The sequence below is a fragment of the Mytilus edulis genome, chromosome 9, assembly GCF_963676685.1.
Source record: "Mytilus edulis chromosome 9, xbMytEdul2.2, whole genome shotgun sequence".
In the NCBI taxonomy this organism is placed as follows: domain Eukaryota; kingdom Metazoa; phylum Mollusca; class Bivalvia; order Mytilida; family Mytilidae; genus Mytilus; species Mytilus edulis.
The window spans coordinates 31,437,808-31,451,388 of record NC_092352.1 but is presented as its reverse complement, the minus strand read 5'-3'; the positions used below and the strand labels follow the sequence as shown (position 1 = coordinate 31,451,388).

The following is a 13,581-nucleotide window of genomic DNA, read 5'->3' as shown; positions in this document are numbered from 1 at the left end:
TTGGGTCCTCAATATATATATTAATATAATATTCAATATCGACGCTATATGTATTTATGCTGGTTACATTCCCAAGTTTTGTCTATATGAGATAAAACATTGAATTCATACCTTGAAACCAGTACGTAAACAAAACAACATATATATAGATATAAGTTGATGTGGTATGAGTGCCAATGAGACAACCCTACATCCAAGTCACAATTTGTAAAATTAAATCATTATAGGTCAAAGTACAGTCATCAGCACGAAGCCTTGGATCGCACCGAACAGCAAGCTTTAAAGGGCCCCAGAAATTACTAGTGTAAATACATTCAAACGGGAAAACATACGATCTAATCTACATAAAAACGAGAAACACTTATGAACCACATCAACAAACGACAACCACTAAACTTCTAAATATATAATGACACTTATATATTTACCCAAAGTGTGAGGTTTGTCAATCAGCTATATTAACTAAGTACAACCTCCAAGATTTACAAATGTACGTAGCTTTGAAAAGATCTTCATGAAACAGATAAATGATTGTGTACCATAAAGGATATTGAAAAAAGAGAGAAATTTTGCTGTTTCCTTCAAGAGGAGTATTCTTAATTGCATATGACACGATCACGGTTTAAGTTTTTTGTATTAAAACTTTAACAAAAGTAAATTCAATCGCTTTAATCGGTGTCTATCAACTAAATATGCATAATTATCACGAAGATGCAGCTTGCAATGTCATAGGTCAAGAGGGCTGGTCAGCATGAGGATTACAAACGCATTGCAATTGAAACCAAAAAATCGATTAATACATTGTCTACAAATATAAAAAAAAAAAAATAAGCCGATGTGGTATGAATGCCAATGAGACAACTACCCACCAGAGACTTTAGGATACTGTACGGATTGAAACATCATTCAAGCAGACCCAAATATCCCACAGTGAGCTACAAAAGGATCCTGATCCTGCCATGACAAAATGTGCTTTTAAGAAGAGAAACCAGAGACCGTAAAAAATCTACAGGTATTACTCTTTACAGAAATTAAAGTTAAGGTTTCAAACATAAAACGTGTAAACTTAAATTCTACTATCTGAGGATATTTTGAGGTAGTACTATCCTTGTCGACACTTTCCTGTTGAGCTGATTTTTTGTTTGTTTAAACACTGGATCATTTTTCATTTCTTACATGCCAACATAATTAGCAATGTTACTACGGGTCTCATGTTTGTTTTCTGTACTATTGTTCCTTTCACAATATTTAAATGTGTAACTTATTCACACTGTCTCAATTTGTGTTTTGAGAATTGCTGTTACCTGCAGGAAATCACAATGAAGGAATACAAAAGTTTATAACAACCTTTATTATATATCAATAAAATCATTTAATTATAACAATCTACACTTTAAAATAACATACACTAAATGTATTGCACATTTTAAGGTATTGTAAACATATTTGAACTTTGTAAAGGACTTTAAAAAATTTGAAATCAATTAATTATGGCCAGCTTTAAACTTAAAATATAAACATATTAAGTATAATGATAAAATGGAATTACCTATTTATGTTTTCTTTATTAATTTGATTTTCTTAAAACAAGTATTACCTAACCTTACAGATGATTTTTTTGTTTGTGAATTTCAAATAGGAAGATATGAATTGAATTATTTGAATTGAATACTGTAAACAATCTCATATCAAAATAGAAATAAATTTGTCACCTTTTAGATGTTCATGCAATATTTTTCAAACAACATGATACATGTAATTCTTTATTTGATTTACTAGTAATGTGTAAAATTGATAGATGAAAAATGTAGTAACGAAAATATGAATAACCATCATATCTAAAATTGTGATCTTTATAAAAGCATCTTATGTTTGATGTCTAGTTCAACAATAAAGATATGTATCATAAATGAAAACACAGATTTTTTTCAATTGAAAAATAGTCAAATGATAAATTATATAAGTAGCAGATGAAATATTCACATTATCTCCTTATATTCATATAGTATGCAACTTATTTCAGAGAACATTTACTTTCTATTTTGAAAACAAAACAGAAACTAATTCATGACTTATTTTTTAACAATCTATATAATATTAAGACAACTGAAGTTTACCAATGTCGAATCACATAAATCGAATAATCAAAATACAAATCAAGACCGGGTGCGTCGACAAGATTATTTGAAAGAGTCGACAAGATGATTACTGTTTTGTAATTTTAATTTTTTTTTTCAAGGTCCAATATTTATTATCTGAACTAGAACACACCCGTGATATCGCGGGTCCGTGACTGAATTAAAGTATATAACTATGCGCAAGCCTTATTTTAGTATTATTTTTTATCTGATAAAGTCATGCCGATTATAAGATACACAGTTTTCTCTGCTTTCAAATCTTTCTGTTTGAACCCGTCGAACTGGAACTTATCAATTATTGGTAATATTAATTATTTGGATAACAAAAGGTCCTGGAATGGAGTATTTTTTAATCAACAGCATTGTCATATGTTAGTTATAAATAAAGTTGAATTCTTTGATTCACAGTTTTATGTCATGCCTGCTAACAAATTGAAAACGGTTCCTATATACACCTTATTTTTAGTCCAAATTTTTAGTATTCGTATTGTTATCTTAGAAAGTCTTACTGATTAAAATACTACAATAGGTAACAATTTGACAATGATTGAATTTAGTAGTGTCAACCCTGTGATTATGATCCGTGTATATAGCATAATCCTAAATACACCGTTTGGTGGTGCACCTGTTAGATGCAGAACGTACAGATAAGGATAGGTAACAGGTGAATATACTATTGGCATCGGTATCGGACTCGACCCGGAACTTCTTAATTATTGGCAATATTAATTACGTGGAAAACAAAAGGGCCTTGAGTGGTGTAATTTTTAATCTACACCTTTGTACTATATTAGTTATATATAAAGCTGAATTCTTTGATTCGTCGTTCTTACGTGATGACGGCTGACAAATTGGACCTCGTAATTTTAGTATTATAGATGGTTTGATCAACCATGTTGAAAACTATAATTGTCCAAATTTTATAGTTTAGTCATTTCATTAAATATGAACGGGTTATATGGATATAAGAAGATGTGCTATGAGTGCCCATTAGACAACTCTCCATCAAGTCATAATCTGTAAACGCAAACCTTTATAGGTCAAAGTACGGTCTTCAATTGCCATTTCTAATAATTATCCATTGGCAAGAAGTATTTCATACCTTATTACCTAACGCCGATTTATTGGCGGTGTTCGGAAGGCAACATTGTTTTCTGTAGTGCTTTGTTAACTGTTGTTTCTTCAACCTAATTATCATGTCGGTAGTGCTGTTTGTCCTTGTGTTGCCTATATTAAAGTATACTATTCTGCAAGCATTAGTTTCAAGTAGACCGACATACAAGAGAGAAGACTGTATGTCGAGCCGCCTTAAAATAGTACAGGTAGGCAGTAATCATAAAATTTATTGATGTGATGTCATATGACGAGTCAAATGATGGCGTTCCTTGAATGTTTCTTGACAAATATTACATTTAAGTTTGTCGTCTCTTTTTTTAATAACGGTCGGACTTTCTTTTGAATGATGAGACCGCATGTGATAAACTAGGTCACTGGTCATGCGGAATGACGTATTACACTTTGCGCACCAGTTTGTAGATTGTGTCAAAGCAGGAAGTGGTTTATGCAGCATTGCCATATTACTTGTTTGTAGGATCTTTTCAACCATAGGATTTGCACTTTTGGAAAATGGTATTGAGGTAGTCAAACTACTATTCATATTCATTAAATACTGTTTTCTAGAATTCGGAGATAAACTTTCCATGTTTCCCATGATAGAATTTTGCACAGAAAATGGATATGCGAGTCCTATACCATAATTGTCCATCACTTTAGTATGTATATCTGTGTTAATACTAGTGTTCATCATACCCATACTACGTGGTATCATAAGTGTAGACAACATATCCGGAGGAACAAAACACTCCTTACTCGAAACGGGTAGAGACACATATGGAGGAACACAGAGTCGGTCATTTTCATATTTCATGTCTGTTTTGTCTTTTTGAGAAATATGAGCTTTATTTTCATCTTTTGGACTAGAAATGACTTCTTTTTCCACTTTTCTGAACGCACTCGAGCCGAGATCGGACTTTTCATGAGTATGATTTGGTACATTAGAATTTACATCTCTATAGTCTTTAGATAACATTATTTTATCAATACCATGAACATTGTCTTTCAGAAACTTTTTATTTGCGATGTCTTCTGAATGTTCTAAACTTCTTTTCCGGCAATAATTACTCTCCGGTTCAGGTGATATAGATAATCTTTGCTTATTGAAACGCATTTTATGTGATCCAACTTCACATTTAAACTTCATGTGTGCTTTAAGTGAGAATATATATTCGAATGTTTCTCCACATCTTGAACAGATATATTTTTCATTTTCTATAAAAAAAAAATTGTGCAATTTGTTTATAAACTGTTGATCTATCAATTATGAAATATTTTTAATGTAAGTATTAACTAAACGCTAAAACCTTTTCAATAGTTAATGATCTTTTGTGTTGTTTTCCGTACCAAATGCAATAAACCAATTGTGATGAAATAAATGGTTGGTTTCATTATTTTCATTTTAACAAGTGATTGTTTTGAAACCTAAATTATAGGTACATTCAGATAAGGGAGTGACAAACACAATCTGTGTTATGACAGCAAATAAAAATTTAAAAAAAAAACACAAAAAAAACAAAAACAAACAAACAGAAAACCTTCGAAGATATATGTGCGGGAGTATATGTTTCAAGTTAAATAGTATGAGTACCTGGAGTATTAACAGAATCTATGGTAAAAAGGTATCTTAGCCCAGGCACATGTAACCCTACAGAACTTAGTATATTTAGTTTTCTTCATTTTCGGTTTTCATATTTCTTCGATATCGTTAAAACATCGTTCTAAATACGCATGAAATATTTGCCACTGATTTAGCAATTAATAATCAATCAATCAATCCCGATAATACTATTCTGTTTAACTTTATGAACATGACGACAATTGAATACTTAGTCTAAACAAAACTAGCTAGTTGCTCATTCATAGTATTCACTCATATGACATGTTATAATTTAAGTTTGTTACCTGTAAGGGGTATTCTTTTAACTTCCGGTACATCAATCAACTGACAGAAGTCTTTACTGTACCACACTAAGAGTTCTTCGCTCGATTTTATTATACGTAACGCCCTATAAAACACTTCTTTATTCTTCACGTACGCCTCCATATTTTGTTCATCTTCATTTCTGGCTGGGTTGATGTAAGCCAGCCATTCCATTCCACGTGCCAACCCATTGTTTATTGAAGGGTCAATCTGTAAACGACAAATGTTGACAATGATTTTAACTATTTAAATGGCTATTAGATAGATGACATTGAGATTTTAATTTCTAAAGGGCGGAGACGACGCCATCTTTAATGGCTGAAGCGGTCGGATTGGAAATTTAATGTCACTATTGACAGATGCATTCTGTCTATATGATGAATGACTTGTGACCAACGAGCGACGGCAAAACTTGAGATATAATTGTAAAGAATACTCAAGGTTTACAACATACCTATTACTGTTTTGAGGAAGACAACTCTTCATGCTGAGAAAGCTTGATCCTTTATTTAATGTTATTTTATAAGCAAGCGGTTCTTTACCACTTGTTCCTCTATTTAATGTTCTGTTATAAGCAAGCGGTTCTCCACTTCACAACTAAATCAAAACTGTTAATTCCAAAATATTTACAAATGGTTTTAAAGATTTTTGGCAAATGGTATAATTCATAAGAATAAGAAGAGAATAGTCAAATATCGTACTTATCAACTGTTCTTTAGAGATTTGAAATCTTGGATTTTGAAAAACGACAAAATTTGTCAACTAAAAATTTAAGAACAAGGTAATTAAAATTAATTATAACGATACGACTGCTCTTTGAGTGTTACATGTAACAATTATGGCAGCTCATATCAGTGCACAAAGAGTCGTTTTGAGTCTATGGTAGTTAATCAAAGTCAAATATACAAAATAGGCTGATGTCTGAATTTATCTTCATTAGGATTTCTCTGAACAAATATTTTTGAACATAACCATCCAACATGAAGTAAAAACCAAACATTTTGGATATTAAAAAAAAAAGCATACATGCATATGGGGACCTTAAGTTGTTAATTTCTGTGTCATTTGATCTTTTGTGAAGAGCTGTCTCATAGGCAATCATAATACATCTTTTTTTATAATAACGATACTATGTTTATGATTCAAGTACGTGTATATAGTTGATAAGGATGTCGGACTTATTTATCATCATTAAGTTAGTGTGTAATTACCTCGCAATTTTCATAAAATAATATTGCTGACTATTTCTTATACCGGTACTTGGCAGAAACCAATCCCTCCCCTTGAAATGGAAGCCTATTTTTATATCATAGCCGCCCCTCTCCGTTTATTAAAAGCAGTCATTTATTTCTGCTATATATGTATCTTATAAACTTCAACATTTCAATTTCTCAGAAAGAAATTGTTTCAAAAACAAAAAGAGAAGAAATGTCGGAATAGGATTTTATTATGATATCAGAAAAAATTGATAATAGTCAAAATTAGTAAAGTAAAATTTGAATGCACAGACACACTCATATCACAATGTTACCCTGAAATATTTGCGGCTGACAGAATTTAACTTGTATAAATACCTCTAACATTGGTCCCTGGTGTTGAGTGTCTTGCGTCAGCATTCCAATAGCATATGTTGGATCCATAGCAGTGCTTAAAATAGGAAATGGACCGAAAATATGTCCGTAATCAATGTCTACTACTGTTATCACACCCATTTTGAAATTGTCTGAAACAAAAATATAAATTAACTACACATTTTTTTCTAAAAATTTAGGAAATGACTTATTATAAAACTGTGTAATTCTGTGATTATATCAACAGAAAAGAGTAAAATTTAGCACTGAAAAGATAATAAAAGCCAGATTTTAAAATGCAATTATTTCGTTAATTCAATTCTTCTGCGTTTAATTAATTATAAATAAATTAAAGTAATTCCCTAAAGTTCAATCATTTCGGAAATTTGTCCAGAATGAGTCCTCTATTGTCTAAAATAAATGATCAATAAGTCATTCCCCTTAAGTCCAATAATTTCGGAAGCTATTTTTTAATTACAACAATGTTCACGCTTTGTTTTTCTGTTTTCGTTTGATAATAAACAGATTTTGTAACAAAAAGAAATAGAAAAAAAAGATTCAAATTGTAATAAACATATTTAATCATTTTGCCGTGAAGAATAATTTCGGTAATAAAAAAGCGCTATGTTCATTTAAATTGGCCGATAGGATTGAATCTGCGTGTAATCCTTGTCACTGAATAAAATGATATCAAACGAGTTATTTAGGATCAGGTGGTCAACCTTCTAACTGAATATTGTTTTATTCACGAGAGATTAACTAGGATTCAATAACTGCCTTAAACGATGAGAAATTAATATGATTTTACGGCATCCAAACACTCAGATAGTCGCACCATATGCTGCTGTGTTGAAGTAGGATTCTGGTGTGATTGTCAATGCACTATCAAGTGAACAGAATAACAGAGCAGCGATTTATTTTTTAAATTATCATTAAGAGCGGTCTTTGAAATTTCTTAGAAATCGTTGAGCACAAATACATTTATAGCTTCATATGTTTCATTAAAAAATTAAATATTTATATAAATAACAAAAACATTTTACGACCAGAAGTGAAATTAAATACCGATATTTCAGTCGTTATATGAGATAGTACTCCTTATGGAAAAAACTTTTCCTGATTAGTTTCAAGATGCACTTTGCACGTGAACAAGTATGTGCACGTGACATAAATTATATCCTAATGCCTGCTTGTAATCATTGAATGATTTTTCGTTAAATTCTGTTCGGTTTTTTTTTCATATTAAAAAACGACATGCACTTTAAGTAATTTGCCCAAAATATAGTCAATAGATGTAGGAAGATGTGGTATGAGTGCCAATGAGACAACTCTCCATCCAAGTCACAATTTATAAAAGTAAAAATTATAGGTCAAGGTACGGCCTTCAACACAGAGCCTAGGCTCACGACGAACCGCAAGCTATAAAGGACCTCAACACTTTTTAGAAAGAAAAAAGTAAAAAACGACTGTCACTCAAAACAGAAGCAACCTATTCAAAGTAGACTTAATTTTCATACAAAAAAAAACAGTCATTCGATTTTCCAAACAAAATTATTTAAGAATGCATCTCAAATGATTTATTATTTTTCGATATAGTTTTAACTTGATTTTACCTAGTTTTATCGAATGGATTGTAAAGTGACTGAAGCATATTTTCTAAGGCAATTCATTTTGTTGTACAAAGAATTTAATCACATGAAGATGTTCAATGTTAAGTTTATTGTGAAAGCCTTCAATGAAAACCTGTAAAATAGAAATAAACGAGGGTTTAAAGTCGTATTAAAGAATTTGAAGATTGACAGTTATGATAGACGAGAATAAAAGAGATTCACTTTCCAAATATAGCTATGTCACATTCTAGTTACAGCTTGATCATCATGGATAAAACATAAAGAAGAATGTCTGTCTTCCTACGACATTTAATCTCATTGTAAACTTTTAAGATTTTTAGTTCTTGTATGGTAACAAATAAACTTTCACAGTGTGAAACATTACACATACAAAACAATCTCCGAACGATTTCAAAAAAAATTGTGAGTTTATTGTGATGTCATTTTATGAACATATTTTCTGTGAATATGAAACTGTATAATTAAAAAAAATCTAAAACTGGGTAACCTTGTTGTCAGGACTGTTATAAACATACATAGTCAATATTTTAAAGCATACAATTACACATAATGATATAAGGCAGCCTCGGCATTCAGACTTAAACGATTAAAACCTGTTATTTGAAAAATAAAATCCAATTTTGACTATAGCAATTTTCTTTGGATAAGTTGACAGTAAACAAAAATCGGATTGATTGGGACGAAGATACAAATGTATTCTTAATCATACAAGAATCATCAGTCTGACAGGAAAGGTCTGCTTCAAAGACGGATGTTATGAAATTGGATTCGAAAGAGAAGTTTCAAATTAAAACAATTTGATTGGATTTGACCGAAGAGCCGATGTTTATTTTGGTTATAATATGCTTCTAATCTATTTTAAATTACGATTTTAAGGTGACTCTAGTAACAGTATTGTATACCTTTTGGATTTAATAAGGTTTAAAAAACTAAACCTTGTATTTTTTGTGTATATACAAGCACCATTTTTTTTTCTTTCTATATTTATTACATACAATATGAGAATAATGTGTAAACCATGACCATGACTACCATCTTATTTAACAAATGATAAGATTTTAAATATGTCAAAAATATATACCAACTACATGTACAACAGTAATAATAAGTACTACATGTAGTGGGGTAAAACCAAATTCAAACATATTTTATGATAGTATACAAGGTTTTGGGATCAAATTTGAAGGATAATGCAACTGTTGAAATTGTACATATTCTTACCATGAACTTGGTGTATGCAATAACATCTACCACTAATTAAGGACCACATTACCTTACATGATAAAAGCAATGTTTCATTTTTAAAATTATAAATTTAACATGAGACGATGTAAAATTATTGATTTTGGTCTTTTCTATCTTTGAAATGTATTACTTATATAGCTGAACTTCTGATTTTATATGATGGTACATTTACACCAAACTAAACTTGTAAAGACTTTCAGAACATCACAGACATTTATATTTGAGCACATATAAGTTATAAAAAAAAAGTAAAAACACAAAAATACTGAACTCCGAGGAAAATTCAAAAAGGAAAATCAAAAATCAACGACAATTATTACTCATAAAAATGTCTTCACAATTTCTACAACGTTTTGATAATTCTTGTAAGACGGACAGAATTAATTCGCGCCAATTACAGTTTTGAAAAGGTATTAATTGCGCCACTCTTTATTTTTCTGATTATATCAATTGCGCCAATAAATGTATTGTAAAAAGTGTCAAGTCGATTCCATTTAACATCTTAACCTTAGTGCATATTTATAAGGTCTGATGTAAGAATGTTTCTATTTAAATCTCTAGTATAATGCTTCTTGTACAACTGTACCGTATTGATTCTGTACTCTGTTCACATTTAATTGAAAAAATGTAAACACTCCGTGGTTATTATATTTAAATTTCCTTATATTTTTCGGATTTTTATGCGTACAGCAAACTTGTCTATATATATGTAGTTTTTACTGTATGAGAACGTCATATATAAACAGTCCCTTTAAATGGTTATAACCTGTCTAATAGATGCATGTGAAGCTCTGTTCGTCATTTTAACATTCTGACCCTTTCTCTATTCAGATAAAAGTACAAATAAAACAAATCAGTTATACTTTTCTACCGAATAAATTCGAAATATGTAAGTTATAACATAATTTTAAACGATTCACTAAGTCAGAAAATAAAACACACACGACTAAATACGAAACTTTCATAAATAAATATGGATTTATATGTTTTTTTTCTAGTTTCAGAATCCTTATGTTTCTGTTGTATTTTTGCAATTTGTGCACTTTCTAAAAAATAAAATAAAAAGATATAGCTTGATAAGAAAATGAAATTAATGAAATATTTATACTAGTTTATGCTTACATGCATATCAAATAAACTTAAATGCATATCAACCGTGTAATTATGCAGATAAACTTCATCCAGTTAGATATACATAAGACCTCTCTATTTAAAAGATGAAGATGATCAAACGATTAAACAAAGTTATCATAAACATCAAGACATTGGTACTAACCAACAATTGAATTTGAATTACACTCTTCCTAAGTGTAAATATATTATTTCTCAGCTAAAGCTCGCGAGATCCCTGTCGATTGGTTTGGGTTGCTCAGTTTTAAGTTTTCTATGTTGTATTTTGTATACTGGAACTTGTCTTATTATGATCGTTTTCTATTCATTTTTCTCTCTTTAAGGTGGAAACAAATCTTAAGCATACATGTAGTAAGGAGATTATTTTGTGAAGGTAAAAATAAAATGCATTGATAAAAAATATTGAAAATTGAATGTATAATACTAACAAATACTAACAACTGTACAAATATGATATTTCCTAATGTTAACGAGGCCGGAATAAGGTACCGGTACTTGATGTTTTAAACTAACAAATGTACAGATTTCAATAAAATATGATAAATTTAAAAAAAAAAAAAATGCATAGACAGATCTTTTGGTTTAATTAATTTTTTATGAAACCTCTGTTAACGTTTTGGGGTTGACTTATTTGTTAATATAAGTTATATGGAAACTTCATGTACATTTATCCTGAAATACTAAGTTCACGTTACTTTGAAAACGTCTAAAACTTTCAAAGTATGTAAAGTATTGAATTCGAATTTCAAACTTTGTATTAAACACGAAAAATATATCATTTTTAAACCATTAGTATAAAACTGACTTACCTTTGCAAAAGAAGTTTGAGATAAAGTCTTAATCTGTTACATACGGTGTAAACATAGTGAATATGTCATAGGCTTAAAAGGAAACATCTTTTGTATGGTTAGTGCATCCTTTACACATGCGCATTGTAATTGGTCATAATCATAATGACTGTTTTCCTTTTCTTCAGCTATTCATTGGAATTATTTATACAGCTCTATTGATTTTTTAGAGACCAATAAAGAGACAACTATGTACAAGTATTATTACAATTTTATGTTTTGCAACGGCCTTCACGTTATCTACGATTACAGTGCTCAGGTAATTTCACATCCCTCAGCATTTAATTAAACGTTTAAAATTTCAATTAAATGCAGATTTTCACCTGTTCAGAATTTTTTATTTCAATGTTACAAGACTTTTTACTACCATTTTAACTAATGAGTAGTTTTTTAAAGAGCATATGTCTCGAACAATTGACTTTTAGATCATAGTGATCGCGGACAGATCGTCTTTCTTTAAAAATCATAAAACTGGGATTTAAACACAATAGGTGCATTGTCAAGCCAGGGAGAATAACTTTGTAAATTTGAATAGCCTGTGTTTAGCAGTCGTCGTCGCCATCTGCTGTTACAATAATATCAAACAGTGGGACGGTGTCTACTCTTAAACACTCTAATAGTTTCGATAGCTCCTTATCTATAGGCAGGCGCAGCCACCGCAAAATCAAGCACCCGCAAAAGCTAATGAAATCATTCGTAAAATGCATCCACGATGCGATTTGCGTTGTTTAATATTTAATTAGGATACTTTGGACACCCCTAGATGTCTTCACTCGAAGGTTCAAGTGGCCAGAGGGTCGTAATATGAAAATGAAAATATAAAGACTACTAAATGTGCATGTGTAATGAAGAAGACAGAACTTAATTGCATTTTCTGTTTTTAGTTATATAGACGATTTTTAAAAATCTTTTTTATAAGTCAACTTGAAACAATATTTATATTACCAATGTTAAGTAAAAAAAAATATACATCTAAAAGGAAAAAAGATAAACAATTGCATCGTACTAGTAACAGCTAGATAAGTAAAGAGCAACCTCTCAGGTTTTTATGAAGTTTATCTTACTTGAGAAACAGTTTGAAACGGCAACACAATATCGAAAATGTCCAGTGATTAAGCTTTGAAATTATTTTTATAAATAAGGAATTCATCTCCTTCATGCATAGCGCTGACTTCTATTCATGGGTAGCTCAACTTTTTAAATTAGTCTTTTTATGTTATATGAGCTCTCAAACACTTGTATTTCATTTTTTACTTAGCATCATTAACATAACACTTCACGTCAAGATTTCTAAATTTATATACCAATTTACTGTTAAAATAATATCATATTGATCACGAATATTTATGTATGTTTATTATTAGTTACAATGTGTGTTAGTGACCTATTATACGGGGCTACTGCTATCTTTTTGCTGTATAAATCATTCAAATGTGTGTCATTTTTATAAACATTGAAATTAAGATTTTGTATGCATGATAATATCTCAACATTACTATTTGTTTGGTCTTATTGTGATTTTTTTCTTAAATTGCTTACCTCACCTCAACTCTTCTTCTTCCAGGTTAGGAACCGAATTCAAATCTTGAATGTATGAGGTCCCGCGAAAACTAACGCAATGTCGGACAACACAGAAAGTTTTCTCTTGGCTATTTACAGGATAAAACGTTCTCTATATATATACAATTAAAAAGATGTACAGGATGTTACTGTCTAAATTTTAGCAGAGCATGCCTTCAGGGCAGCTCTGAATCCATCAACTGTGTCCGCTGATGTTGCTGATGTTGGCAGTTGGTTCCAGTCTCTAATGGTCCTTGGAAAAAATGATTGTCCGAAGGCGTCTGTTGTGGCCCTTTCTTGGAAGAAGCGGTTTTTACCTCTGGTCCAGCTATCGTTTGGCGTTAGATATTGGTGCCTATCTATGTCTATCAGATCATGTTGGATTTTGAATAGCATGCATAGCCTATTTTGTTTCCTGCG

At 30.6% G+C, this 13,581-nt stretch overlaps 1 protein-coding gene across 1 annotated transcript; it reads right to left on the bottom strand.

Moving 5' to 3' along the window:
- Positions 1-1,336: 1,336 nt before the first annotated feature.
- LOC139488098 (zinc finger protein 488-like) lies at positions 1,337-11,626 on the bottom strand. The gene is made up of 4 exons (XM_071273481.1): positions 11,563-11,626; positions 6,750-6,898; positions 5,157-5,385; positions 1,337-4,466 (listed from the first exon to the last, which is right to left on the bottom strand). The coding sequence occupies exons 2-4, from the start codon at positions 6,885-6,887 to the stop codon at positions 3,481-3,483; spliced, it is 1,353 nt and encodes a 450-aa protein (XP_071129582.1). The 5' UTR covers positions 6,888-6,898; positions 11,563-11,626; the 3' UTR covers positions 1,337-3,480.
- Between the last annotated feature and the right edge of the window lie 1,955 nt (positions 11,627-13,581).

Bases quoted from the DNA above. Each gene is read 5' to 3' on its own strand.
- LOC139488098 (XM_071273481.1), bottom strand. From the start codon at position 6,887: ATGGGTGTGATAACAGTAGTAGACATTGATTACGGACATATTTTCGGT. The intron at 5,386-6,749 runs GTATTTATACAA...TGTCGTTTACAG, and splicing joins ACCAGGGACCAATGTTAGAG to ATTGACCCTTCAATAAACAA. The intron at 4,467-5,156 runs GTAACAAACTTA...TTTTTTTTATAG, and splicing joins TAAAAGAATACCCCTTACAG to AAAATGAAAAATATATCTGT.